General features: G+C 37.3%; 2 protein-coding genes across 2 annotated transcripts; one reads left to right on the top strand and one right to left on the bottom strand.

The window, feature by feature from the left end:
- Positions 1-1,800: 1,800 nt before the first annotated feature.
- LOC110602859 (FCS-Like Zinc finger 10) lies at positions 1,801-4,384 on the top strand. Its single transcript, XM_021740442.2, has 3 exons — positions 1,801-2,009; positions 2,622-3,736; positions 3,840-4,384. Exons 2-3 carry the CDS (start codon positions 2,664-2,666, stop codon positions 3,991-3,993), a joined length of 1,227 nt encoding a protein of 408 aa, XP_021596134.1. The 5' UTR covers positions 1,801-2,009; positions 2,622-2,663; the 3' UTR covers positions 3,994-4,384.
- Positions 4,385-4,535: 151 nt separating this feature from the next.
- On the bottom strand, positions 4,536-7,488 carry LOC110602858 (pentatricopeptide repeat-containing protein At3g62890). Its single transcript, XM_021740441.2, has one exon. It carries the CDS (start codon positions 7,435-7,437, stop codon positions 4,834-4,836), a length of 2,604 nt encoding a protein of 867 aa, XP_021596133.1. The 5' UTR covers positions 7,438-7,488; the 3' UTR covers positions 4,536-4,833.
- Between the last annotated feature and the right edge of the window lie 6,099 nt (positions 7,489-13,587).

Here is a 13,587-nt window from a genome sequence, read left to right as displayed (position 1 = left end):
GGGGAAGGAATACCTTCCTCTCGAACTAAATTTACACAACTACTGTAAACACTATTTTCTAAATCTCAGAACATCACTCCTTATATTTCTATCACATTTCATTTTTTTTAAGTATGTTATCATTAAATGAAAATTTATCCCAAGCAATATGAGACTATAACCGACTAGAGTGAGGGCATATGAGTAATTCAACCAACTTTGTAGGGACTCGGAGTTGCACTCAGCCCTCTAACCGTAGTTAATAACCGTGACCGTTTGTCAGTTTCAATTAAAACCATTTTACAGATAGGCTTTGTCCTTTTGCGATGACTCACCTAATTAAAGAACAGAAGGGTAGAATAGTAACTCTACTGACCACACCCCTGTTTTATCTTCTCAACTCTTCTCAAAAACAATATACGTTCTCATCTCGTTGTGCTTAATTACTTAATTAATTTTTTTTTTCAACAAAATATTTTTATTTTTTAAATATTACAAGAATTAATTTGATAAAATTATATGAATATATTTATATATGTATGTTTAAACACTTATGTTATTACTTTTTAAAATAAATAATATACATAATCAATAATATAAAATAAATAAATAAATAAATAAATAAATAAATAAATAAATAATATTTAATTTATTCCATAATTTTTATCTACTTTATTTTTTCACACATATTAAAAAATATAATTTTTTATTAACTTTTTAATTACACTCATCTTAAATATATTAAATTTTAAAAAATATTTTTAAATTTTTTTTAACAATAAAACAAAATTAAACAAGATTATAATAAATACATTATATCTTTTATTTTTTAAAGAATTTGGAATTGTTTTAGATAAAAAAGTTATTAAATATTATAAATAAATTTAAACATTTTTCTTTCTTAGTTTCTTAATTACAAAGTTTAAAAATTCTTAATCACTAAGTAAACTATTCTGATAAAGTTGAAAATTTTAATCTCCTGCGTAAATAATCAAATTATTTATTTATTATTGTAAAACAAAAAAGGTTTGAAAATCTAAACATTGAAATTATTTATTTCTTTCCCAAAACAAGAAATAAATTGAAAATTGAAGGAAAATAAGGGATATATTGAATTGACGAGATAAAAGGTAAAAATTAAAAAAATTAAAAAAATATAATTTATAATATAATTTCTAAAGTTAATAAATTTACAAATTAATTTTTATCATTTTAATAATAAATAATTTAATTTTTAAAATTTTATTCTGTTAATAAAATAATATTTATAGTAAAATTAACTGTTAAATTATAATAATTTAATTTTTAAGTTTTATATTTTATATCAATTTAATTTTAATAATAATAATTAAATTTTTATATTTATAATAATTTAATTTTTTTAATTTGAATTGATTTTATTTATTGATGATAAATTTAAGAAAATATTATTTTGTTAATAAAATAATAATGTAAAAATTTAATTATTTATTATTAAAAAAGATTAAATTATAAATTTTAATAAATTTTAAAAATCATACTGGAAATTCTCAAAAAAAATAAAAAAAAAAGGATTGAAGCTGGAGGAGGTTTGAATATTCAATTTTCAAGGTTAATTAAAGGCATTGAAAGGCTCTGAAAAGATTGTAGGAGAAGAAAGAAAAAATTCAAAGAAGAATTAATGAAAATTAGAAATAAAAATGGATAAAAAGTGAGAAGGAAGTGACAAAACAAGACAGCTCAAATTTTATGCATTGCTTTCAGCCTTCAAGAAAAAGTTGGTAGACAAAAAATCTGTGGGCAAACACTGTATTCTATACGTACATCTTCAAAGCAACAGAGAGAGAAAAAAAAAGTATAATTATACTCACTGTCACTCAGAGAGAGAGAATGGAGTATTTCAGAAGCTCACTGCTTTGCTGATTTTGAGAGAGAGAGAGAAGAGTGCTGCACAAGAACCCATCTTTTCTTTATTTTTTTTTATTGCATTTGAGTCTCTCATCTAGAACTTCATCTTCCTGTAGTTTCCACTGCAAGATATAGGAACCCAGGTCTGTTTTTTTTTCCCTTCATTTTCTGATTAAACTTTTATTGCTGTGCTCTCAGTTTATGCAATTTTTTGTTTTTAATTTTGTAGTGTGTGGCTTTGATCATCTTCTTATGCATTTTTGGTTTTATTTTGGGGGATTGCTTGTCTGGATATCTCATCTTTGAGCGATTTCTATCATTTGGGTTTTTCAAATTCATGGGGAAAATCAAAATGGACAGTGTTTTACTTCCATATTCTCGCTTGGTTTTCTTATTCTTTTTCCTGCATTTTGAGATTTTTCTATCCCTTACTGCTTTTTCAATTGATTCGATGTTTTTCCTGTTTGTTTTGACGAGGTTTATGTTTTGATCGAGTTGTTATCTGGGTATTTTTAGGATTTGAGAAATTTCAATTACTAAACTCTTATTTCTTCTGATCTTTCTCCTCAGCATTGTCCGTGAAATATTTACTCTTGTTGTTTGTGAAAATATTTACATCGTTTTTTATCACTATTTTCCTCAATGTAGCTGATGATTGATGATCCTGATAAGCATATAATCAATCTCCTGCTTCTTCTAATTTTTTTCCGACAGCAACACTTGTTTATTTGTTTAATCTTTTGCTTTTTCTACAGATTTAGGGTTTTTTGCGGTTCCCAACAAGGGTTTTGGGGGTAATGTTGAGGAAGAGAACCAGGTCACTTGAGAAAGATCAACAGATGGGTCCTTTAACAATGTCTGATTCAATGTCTGATTCTGGTTCTGAGTCCCTCACCCAATCTGATTGTCTGGGATATAATCACAAAACACACTCCTTTTTTGGTGTCCCCGGTCTGTTTGTTGGGTTAACTCCTAAAGGTTTGTCAGATTGTGATTCTGTTAGAAGCCCAACATCTCCTCTTGATTTTAGGATGTTCTCAAATCTAGGAAACCCCAATTGGTCCCCAAGGTCATCTCATAATGGGCACCAGAAGAGCTGGGATTGCAGTAAAGTAGGTTTAAGCATTGTAAATTCTCTTGATGATGATACGAGAGAATCTGGCAAAGTTCTTCTATCATCAGACAGCAAGAATATTCTTTTTGGACAGCAAGTAAGAATTAAAAAGCCAAACTTTCAAGGCAATGCTAATTCTTTTCAGGCACCAAAGTCTCTGCCAAGAAATTTTTCAATTTTTCCTCATACCCATACCAAATCTCCTCTTCAGAAGGGTAGCCCTAATGTTATTTTTGAGATTGGAGAAGCCCCATTTGAACCTGAGAACTTTGGGAAAATTCGGTCTTGTTCATTGGAGTCCTGCAAGTCCTTCCCAACCCTATCCCGTTTGGCTGAAAAGAACTGGAATGTGAATTCTGAGAATTTCGGTTTGAATACTCGAACTACCCCAGTGAATACTCCTTTGCAGGTTTCTGGAGGAAGCCCAAATTCAAACAACTCTTTGCAGACAGATTTGAACTTTACTCAAATGTCTGTAGGCTCTGCTAATGGACATATTGTTTCTCTCTCTGCAAGTGAGATTGAGCTTTCTGAGGACTATACATGTGTAATTTCTCATGGTCCCAACCCCAAGAAAACTCATATCTTTGGTGATTGCATCTTGGAATCTTACTCTAATGAAGGAAAGGAGACTGGAACCTCTCAGGCTATTGCTAACTCTGTAATTTCAAGCGTATTTCCTTCAAATGATTTTTTGAACTTCTGTTATCATTGCAACAAGAAATTGGAAGGAGGAAAGGATATTTACATGTACAGGTTTGTCTGAATTATCTGCATAGGCTTTTATTTCGCGCAATGCACATTACTGGACAATAAGAGAATAATGTTTTTATTTTTTTGTAATTTTAATTTTACACAGAGGTGAGAAAGCCTTTTGCAGTTTAGGTTGTCGCTCAGAGGAGATTATGTTTGATGAGGAGATGGAGAAAGCAATCGACAAATCATTTGATGACTCACATGAGTCTGACAATGGTGAGGAACTCTTTGAAAGTGGCATTTTTAGCGCTGCATAGTTTCACTTGCATGGCTTACCAATAGCCACCATTCCCATGATTAATGAGACTGTCCATGAAGGTAGACACCCTTGATCATCTGTTTATAAAGAGCTGTTTATGTGCATCTTTTAGCAGCCATGGATGATCGTTTTGTACATTGTTCCCTTTGTTCATGTTTCATCTTTCATGGTCGTGGGCAATGGGCCTTTATTTTGTTTAGTTTTTTGCTTATCATAATTCAGACTTGCATTGCCTCATAATTGAAGTAGAACAAGTGGGAGCTGATTTTTCTGGCCGCCCATTTAATTCTTTTTCTCCTCTATCTCTTTTATGGCAAGAGTTATTGTATAAGTCTGTAGACTCAACAAGTTTTTTTCCTTGATATAAAATGCAATTAAGTATTATATGCTATTTTCTGTAAGCTTTGCAAATTTCCAATAGCTTGATTCCCAAATTTGATGCCGGTAAGTAATACTTATTTCTTCCCTTGGAGGCCAAACCAGAAGTCAAAAAATGATATATACAGGAGTCCCTAACTGCCCATGTGGTGAAGATGAAATTAGATTTTGTAGTTTTCTTTGGTGACAAATTTCCCCTTATGATGTAAGCCTATTGAGGATGTTGACATTTTCCTTAAATTTCTAGCTCATTTACAACCTAATGGAAGTTCTTGCAGGGTTGTGGGTCCAAATGTTTCACCATCACGAGGTGAATAGATAATCTCTCTTTCTTTGAGTTTGTTCAACAGAGAGAGAGAGAGAGAGAGAGAGAGAGAAATTGGTGCTCTTGTTTTTATCTGCACTAATGGCTCATTGAATAACTTTTTGTTTGCTCATTATACAAAACCAAACTTTTGAGTCACCATTTATCTTTACAAGAGCAATACCCATCTTTGAATCTATGAAATCTGTAGATATCCCTGATAACTATTTCTCTGCCATAAGCCTGAGACACTACCTTCATAAACGAATGGCAATCGCCACAAATTCTAACGTTATTCACAACTCTTATGGTAGACTTTCTCTGGCTGTTAAGCAAACCAAATGCAACAGCCAATCTTTCACTATGCTGAGATGAGGTGTCTGGTAATTGCTGCTTTATTAATCTTTTCTCTATCTCTTCCAACATGGAGCAGATTTCTGCAGATTGCGGACTTGAAAACTCCCCTGCGGTAAACTTTTGAAGCACTCCATTTTTTTCAATTGTACTGAAACCTGGTTGCTTCCTTACTCCTATGTCATGTAGCTTCATTCTCACCTTACTCGCATCATCCCATCTACCAACATTTGTGTATGTATTTGAAAGCAGTATAAAAGCTCCATCGTTTATAGGGTCTATTTCTATGAGACGTTTAAATGCAAACTCTGCTAATTCCACATCGTTGTGACTTCCACATGATCTCATCAATGAGCTCCATATAGAGACATCTGGTTCCAGTGGTATTGTTTCGATGAACTTCACTGCTTCTTCCAAGTGCCCGGTTCGACCCAGAAGATCAACTATGCACCCATAATGCTGAATCTTTGGATTAATATTGTAGAGAGTTTTCATTTTGTTGAAATATTTGTAGCCTTCATCCACTAAACCTCCATGGCTGCATGCGGATAGTAGAGCTATGAAAGTGACATAATCTGGTTTTATTCCCATTACCTCCATTTCCAAGAAAATATCAATAGCTTTGTGGGCATGCCCCTCCATGGCATATGCTGCTATCATTGCAGTCCAAACAAATACATTCCTTTCAGTTAGTTTAGAGAAGAGCTCATAGGCTATTTCACTGCAACCGCACTTCCCATACATGTCAATTAGGGCAGTAGCCAGCTTGGAATCCAGACCAATTTCATTCTTTTCTATGTAAACGTGAAGCCAAATGCCATGATTCAAGGCTCCAACTCTAGCACAGGACGAAAGCAAACTGATAAAAGTGATGTTGTCAGGCTTTACATTTGAACTCTGCATCTCCTGGAAGAACTCCAATGATTCTGTAAAGAGGTCATGCTTCACATAAAAATTGAGCATTGTGTTCCAAGAAATTATATCCTTCTTTGGAATGTTATTGAAAAAGCTTCTTGCTTTATCAGCATCTCCACTTCGGCAAAAACCATCCAACATTGAATTCCTTGATGCAGCACTTCTGCAAGGCAACTGCTCAAAAACTACGCATGCTTCCCTGAGTTTCTCGCATTTTGCATACATGTCAAGCAGAGCATTCCCAAGATACCCATCAACCATCATTCCATATCTCATGATCAAGCCATGAATGGCTCTGCCTAATCCAAAATCTTCTACATGAACACAAGCTGAAAGTGCTGTCACAAGAACAAGCTCATCTGGGCTCACATTTTTAAACCTCATTTGTTTAAACAACTCTAGACTTTCTGAATAACGCCCAAGTTGAGCATACCCAGATATCATAGTAGTCCAAGATATCAAGTTCCTCTCTGCCATCTGGTCAAACAAATGCCTAGCTTCTTCTATCTTATTGGCTTTCACATACCCACTAATTAGTGTAGTCCATAGAACAACATCCACCTCGGATTTTTGATATCTACCCAAAAGCTTGTGCGCTTCCTCCATTTTCCCACACTTCACATACATATCTGCCAAGCAATTTAATAAACTACCATTACTCCGCAAATTATTGTCTTCAATGTAGACATGAAATTTTTTGCCCATTTCTAAATCCCTCAACTTAGTACAAGCCGAGACCAAGGTAACCATCGTTATCTCATCAGGTTTAACCCCATCCACCATCATTTCATCAAAGAAATGCAAGGCTTCCCTATACATTCCCACTGAAACAAAGCTAGATATCATGGTATTCCAACTAATGACGTCTTTATGAGGCAATTTCTCAAACAACTGACGAACTTCCTCCACATTTCCAAATTTTGAGTACATTCCCATCAAATTGTTGTTCAGCGATCTGTTAGCTCCGAACCCAGATTTCAAAATCCTACCATGAACTTCACTTCCATGTTGAATTGAAAATTTTCTAGAACAAGCATGAAGCAGGAAGTGAAAAGTGGAAAGATCTAACACCGCACCTTGAGTGACCATACAATAATAAGCCATAAACACTTCTTCTGGAAAACCATCTTTGAGTTGGTTCTCCATATAGGTGTTCCAAATTATGGTTTCTGGTTCCAATGTATAGCTACTAATCTTGTGGGCGTAATCAAGCTCATCAATAGAGATTAAAAAACGAAGAACACGGGTGGTTATCAAAGAATCATTGATGAGATTTGAGGTGATTAAAATTGCATGAAGGGGTGAAAATTCTCTTGCATTTGAACAAGATTTTAACAAAGGTATGATGCAATTAGGTATTAGAACTGAAACAGAGGTAGGATTTATTCGGTAATTGGGTCTTGTAATTGAAATAGAGGTAGGATTTATAAGGCTTAGCTTGTGGGTGAAGGGAGAGAGGGATGCGGAGACGATAGAAGAAACTATGGCCATTTTTGGTTTTGGATGGTAGCTAGCCGTTCCCCTCCAATTTGTTGAAGATTGGATATGGCTAATGGGAAGGCAATAATGCTCCTATAGTCGGTGATTTATTATTATTTGAAAAATTACTATTTAATTTAATTTTATGTAAATAAATTAGTTGATTTCTTTATTTTATAAAATATATTAAAATATTTTTATATTTTAAAAAAGTCTAATAGTTAATTTTTTTATTAATTTTAACGGTTAAATATTATAAAAAAAATTTAAAATATTTGTGATATAAAGGGATTAGTTAGTAAAACTTTTAAAAATTTAAATAACGAATTAATAAAATTTTTAAAATTATAGAGATTCAATAGTAAAATATTAAAAAATTTATTATTTACTTTCTAGATTTTGTCATTATTAATAAGTCAATTTTTATATTTTCAAAAATTTATTAAAATATTTTTAATTTTTTTCTATAAATAAAATAATGGCAATATTCAGAATAATTAGTAAACTTTTTAAAATGTCAAAATATTTTAATATATTTTTTAAAATTGAAAATTTGACTAGTGATTTTTTATAGACATTAAATAATATTTTTTTTAAAATTATTATTTAGGAAAATAGTGCTTTATTTTTTAATTAAAATAATATCTAATTTTATTTTAACTACCTTTATTTCTTAAAATAATATTTTTTTAAAAAATATTTTTAATAAAATAAAATAATTTAATTATTTAATTTATTTTAAAAATAAAATATATTAATAAATTACATATAGAAATGCTAATAAAATTTTCAATAAGTGGAAAAACGGACTTTAAAAGGTATTTTTTTTTTTCAAATGGTTTAATTTTTTAATTAAATTTTTTTTATTAATTAATTTTTTTATAGCTTTTAAACATTGAAAAATATAAAAAATATTTTTTAAAAAATATATATTTTTAAAATAAATGAAGCCTTAGTTTTAAAAAAAGAAAATAAATTACGAATTGACTTATGTTCAAATAACCCAAATTTAATTTAGAATAAAAGTTATTAGATAAAAAAATGTAAATATTTCCATAAATTCATGATTATTGCTAATTTTTTAGATTTTTTCCATTGTAGGAAAAATAAAAAAATTAAATTAAATTTGACAAGTTTAGAATATATTATAATATAGATAGAAGAATTTTATAACTTTAGTTATTATATTTTTAAAATCAAATAATTTAATTCATCACTTCTATTATATACAAATTGTTCATTCATACCATCTACTATTAACTTTAACAAAAAGCGATTAGAATTTTTTTTATTGTTTTTTACTATGTGATGACCGCTGGATTTCTTCACCCCAGACCAGGGGCTTGACCGCAGCCAAAGGCCCATAACGTAGAGGCCCACACACCTGACATGCACAACAAGCTTGGCTCATTCAACCTGCAAGGCCAGGCTTAACCAAGCTTCTTCATTCGGATCGGCCCAGTCCGCGACCAACAGGCCCTCTCCTCTCAGGTTCAGCGTCCGGCCCGACTCTCGGCCCAGCCCAGTTTCCAGAGCCATATTCAGACAACCTAGCAGATCCGCTCGAGCGTACGCACGAGGAGAATCAGAGGCCGTTACGCATGGAGCAGGCGGCTGATACCCTCGTACGCCCGAATCTGTATGTCAGAGACGCGTGTCCCAATCATGGAGAGGCCTTTACACGTCACCAGCAAGCATAGCGAAATGGATAAAAGGGGAACCCCCTCCCCAGAAAGTTTAAGTTTTATATTTTCAATACCAAAACCCTTGTAAAACCCTATTCTATTGGATCTCAGATCATCAATTGGCGCCGTCTGTGGGAACGAAGGAGATCTTTTCATCACCGGAGTTTTCACTTTCAAAACCCACTGAGATCCACAATGGCAAACCACCAAGAAAATAACCCTAACATTCCGAATGACCTGAGCTCTGCCCAAGATGGGCAGCAGTTCTCCTTTTCTAGCCCTACAACGTTGAATAACCAAACGTCTATTCCTCTTAATCCCTCGCCAAGCTTGGCAGGGAATACTCCCACCATGACCCTGTCTAACCAGGACATTCAAACCATGGCTCTCTAGCTACAGACTACTGCTCACTGGTTGGGGCAGATAATGCAACAGAGGGGCCTTAGCACCCCAGTAAATGCACTCCCAGTGGTGGAGGAACCCAGAACCAATGAACCCCGACCTATCTTTGACCGCCCCCAAACTAACAGCCGTGATACCGAGGAAGAGGAAGAACCGGAGGCCCGAATCCATGGGAGGAGGGCAAGAGAAATGATAGAAAATGAGGGGGCGGACAACTATTCTGCCGAAACAACGGGAACTGCAGCAGAAGAAGAGGAATGCAACTTGGAGGGAAGATCCGGTTCAGCAGACGAGAAAATGGACCAAAAGTTGAAAAGGTTGAAGGAGCAGCTCTTAGCCGAGCTAGGTAAGAAAGATCAGAGCCAAACCTCCTTGCCCACTTCTTCTCCTTTCTCAAAGATAGTACAGCAGGAGACCGTTCCCAAGAAGTTTATGATGCCGCCGATGGCGGCCTATAACGGAGCTGGTAACCCGAGGGAGCACGTCATGAACTATAAGACCTTCATGGAGTTGCAAACTCTGTCAGATGCCTTAATGTGTAAGGTGTTCCCAACAACGCTCTCGGGACCAGCGCGGGCGTGGTTCAACAGCCTGGAGACCGGGAGCATTAAAAGTTTTGGAGATCTTGCCACCCGCTTCATCAGCCGGTTCATAGCCGGGGTGCCAGCAGATAGGAAGACGAGCTATCTAGAAACAGTGAAATAGAAAGAAGGAGAATCACTTAGAGAGTATGTCGCCCGCTTCAATACGGAGGCCCTGCAGATTTCCGAGCTGGATGAAGGAAGGGCGGTGGAGGCCATGCAAAAGGGAACAACCTCCGCCGAGTTCTTTGGTTCTTTGAGCAGGAAACCTCCGACCTCACTGGCTGAGTTGATGACGAGGGCGGAGAAGTATATAAGACAGGATGACGCCTTAGTGACGAGTAGATTTGCTAAAGGAATGGCAGGAAAAGAGAAGGCCCCGGAGGAGAGGAGGCCGGAGAGACACGAGAAGAAACATGGAAAGAGACCTGAGCCATACAAGCAGGCCTGGGAGAGAAGGGATCAAAGGCCTCCTCCTCCTCCTCGGGCTCTTGAACCAAGAGTGCTCCCTCCTTGGGTTCCCGAGAAACCAACCCCCCTCAACGCTTCCAGAGCCGAAGTGCTAATGGCAGTCCAGGATAAGGAGTTCCTCCAGTGGCCCAAACCCATGAAGTCGGAAGCAGATCAAAGAAATCCTGACAAGTATTGTCAGTATCACCGGAGCCATGGGCACCATACGAATAACTATTTTCAGTTAATCGCGGAGATTGAGAGGCTGATCAAAAGGGGGCACCTCAAAAATTTTGTAAAGAAACCAGAGGGACAGAGGCCTCAGCCTGGTCCGACAACTCAGACGCCTAGGAGAATAGGAGCTGGACCAGTGAACGATGGGTCCAGCGGGACCATCAACATGATTGTTGGAGGAACAGGAGGACGGATGAGCCGTCGAGGAAAGAAGAGAAATCGGGAAGGGGAGACCAGCAATAGTGAAGTCATGCAGATCGTTGAGCACTCTCCCATGACTATCGCTTTCTCCCCGGAAGATGCACAAGGCATTCAGATGCCCCATGATGATGCGCTCGTCATTGAGGCTGTCATTAATAATTTTCGAGTAAAGAAGGTTCTGGTAGATGACGGGAGTAAGGTCAACTTGCTGCCATATCGAGTTTTCCAGCAGATGAGAATCCCAGAAGAACAGCTGGTTCGGGACCAGTCACCAATCAAGGGGATCGGAGGAGCACCAGTACTTGTAGAAGGAAAGGTGAAGCTGGCTCTTACCCTGGGAGAAGCACCCCGAGCTCGCGCCCATCATGAGGTGTTTTTGGTGGTCAAGCTCCCACTGAGCTACAATGCGATTTTGGGGAGACCGGCGTTGTTCGACTTTGAAGCTGTCACTAGCATCAGGTATTTGGCACTCAAGTTCCCAACGGAAGAAGGAGTGGCAATGGTCCGGGGCAGCCAGGAAGAAGCAAGGGCGGTATACTTGGCCACAGTAACAGAGCCGAGCTCAACTGGAGAAGCACTCGACTCGGAAGTTCTGGAGGTCAGGGATGAAACAAAAGAAGCCCGGACAGAGCCAGTTGGAAAGTTGGAAACCTTCCCCTTATCAGAAGCAGCTGCAAACAAGGTTTTTAGTCTTAATGCCAGCCTCACCAAAGAACAAAAAGGCGACGTCATGGCCCTGATCCGAAGTCACGCGCCGACCTTCGTATGGAAGCCCTCAGACATGCCGGGAATTGACCCCAAAGTAATGACACACCGATTGAATGTTCTCCTCGAGGCCAGACCGGTGAAGCAAAAGAAGAGAGTAGTGGGAAAAGAGAAGCAGCAGGCCACCCGGAAAGAAGTGCAGAAGCTAGAAGAGGCAGACTTTATTAGGGAAGTCATGTACCCACAATGGTTGGCAAATCCGGTGTTAGTCAAAAAAGCCAATGGCAAATACAGGATGTGTATAGATTTTACTGACCTAAATAAAGCCTGCCCTAAAGATTGTTACCCCCTCCCCGATATTAATAAAATGGTCAACTCAACGGCCGGTTTTGATTATATGTCTTCTTTGGATGCTATGTCGGGTTATCACCAAATCCCAATGGAAAGGTCGGATGAGGAAAAGACCTCATTTATAACTGAAGATGGAACTTACTGTTATAGAGCTATGCCCTTTGGATTGAGAAATGCCGGGGCAACTTATCAGAGGTTGATGAATAAAATCTTCAAAAACCAGATCGGTCGAAATCTGGAAGTGTATGTGGACGATATGGTGGTCAAAAGTTCAAATTTCCAACAACACATAGCAGATTTGAGAGAAATATTTGGGGTGTTAGATCAATACAGAATGAAGTTGAACCCAGCAAAATGTGCTTTCTTCATTAGGGGAGGAAAATTCTTGGGGTACATGGTGAGTGGTAAAGGCATTGAGCCCAATCCGGAGAAAGTGGAAGCCATACTGAATATGCCAGAACCGACCTGTGTAAGAGATGTTCAGAGACTAACCGGGAGAGTAGTAGCGCTTAACCGATTCATGTCAAGGTCGGCAGAAAAGTGCTTACCATTCTTCCAAAAGTTAAGGAAGGTACCGAATTTCGAATGGACAGAAGATTGCCAAAAGGCCTTCCTAGAGCTTAAGAAGTATCTTAGCTCGCCCCATGTGCTCAGCAGTCCCATAAAAGGAGAAGAACTACTGATATATCTGGCGGCCTCAGAACAAGCAGTCAGCGCAGTGCTAGTAAGGGTGGAAGAAGGAGAACAGAAACCTATTTTCTACGTTAGCAAGGTACTCCGAGACACTGAGGTCAGATATTCGAGCATTGAAAAATTGGCTTACGCCTTATTGCTGGTAGTCCGGAAATTCAGAGTTTACCTAGAAAGCCACCAAGGAGTCGTAATGACAGACCAACCCTTAAAAAAGATTCTACGTAGACCGAAAACTTCAGGGCGGATGTTGGCATGGTCCGTAGAAATTAGCCCTTACTGTCTAGAGTACCGACCTCGAACAGCCATAAAATCTCAAGCTCTGGCTGACTTCATAGCGGAGTGCGCATTCAATGAGGAGAAGGGAGGATCATCCTCGGAAATATCAAGCAAGGGGGGAGAGAGAGAGTCCCCCCAAGAATTTAGCTGGAAGCTGTATGTAGACGGAGCATCAGGTGCTGAGGGTAGTGGCGCGGGGATAATGCTTAAAGGGCCAGAAGGTTTTAAAATATGTTACGCCTTGCGTTTAGAATTTACAGCTTCTAACAATATGGCCGAATATGAAGCCCTGGTAAATGGAATGTTGGTAGCTTCGGAGGTAGGGGTAACCGACCTCGAGGTGAATAGCGACTCTCAGTTGGTGATCAACCAGGTTACGGGAGTATATCAGGCTAGGGACCCCATCATGCAGAACTATCTTGATAAAGTAAAAACTATAGAAGCCGAGCTCACGGGTCGGGGAGTTATCGTCAGATTCCAAAGAATACCTCGGAAAGAAAATGAGGAAGCAGACCTGCTTAGTCGGTTGACCAAAGAAGAGTTAGAACAGCTCCCCGATGAGGTATATATACAGCATGTCCGCA

This window comes from Manihot esculenta, chromosome 16, assembly GCF_001659605.2.
Source record: "Manihot esculenta cultivar AM560-2 chromosome 16, M.esculenta_v8, whole genome shotgun sequence".
NCBI lineage: Eukaryota > Viridiplantae > Streptophyta > Magnoliopsida > Malpighiales > Euphorbiaceae > Manihot > Manihot esculenta.
Note: the sequence above shows the minus strand (reverse complement) of the source record. Positions and strands in the feature narration are given on the sequence as shown.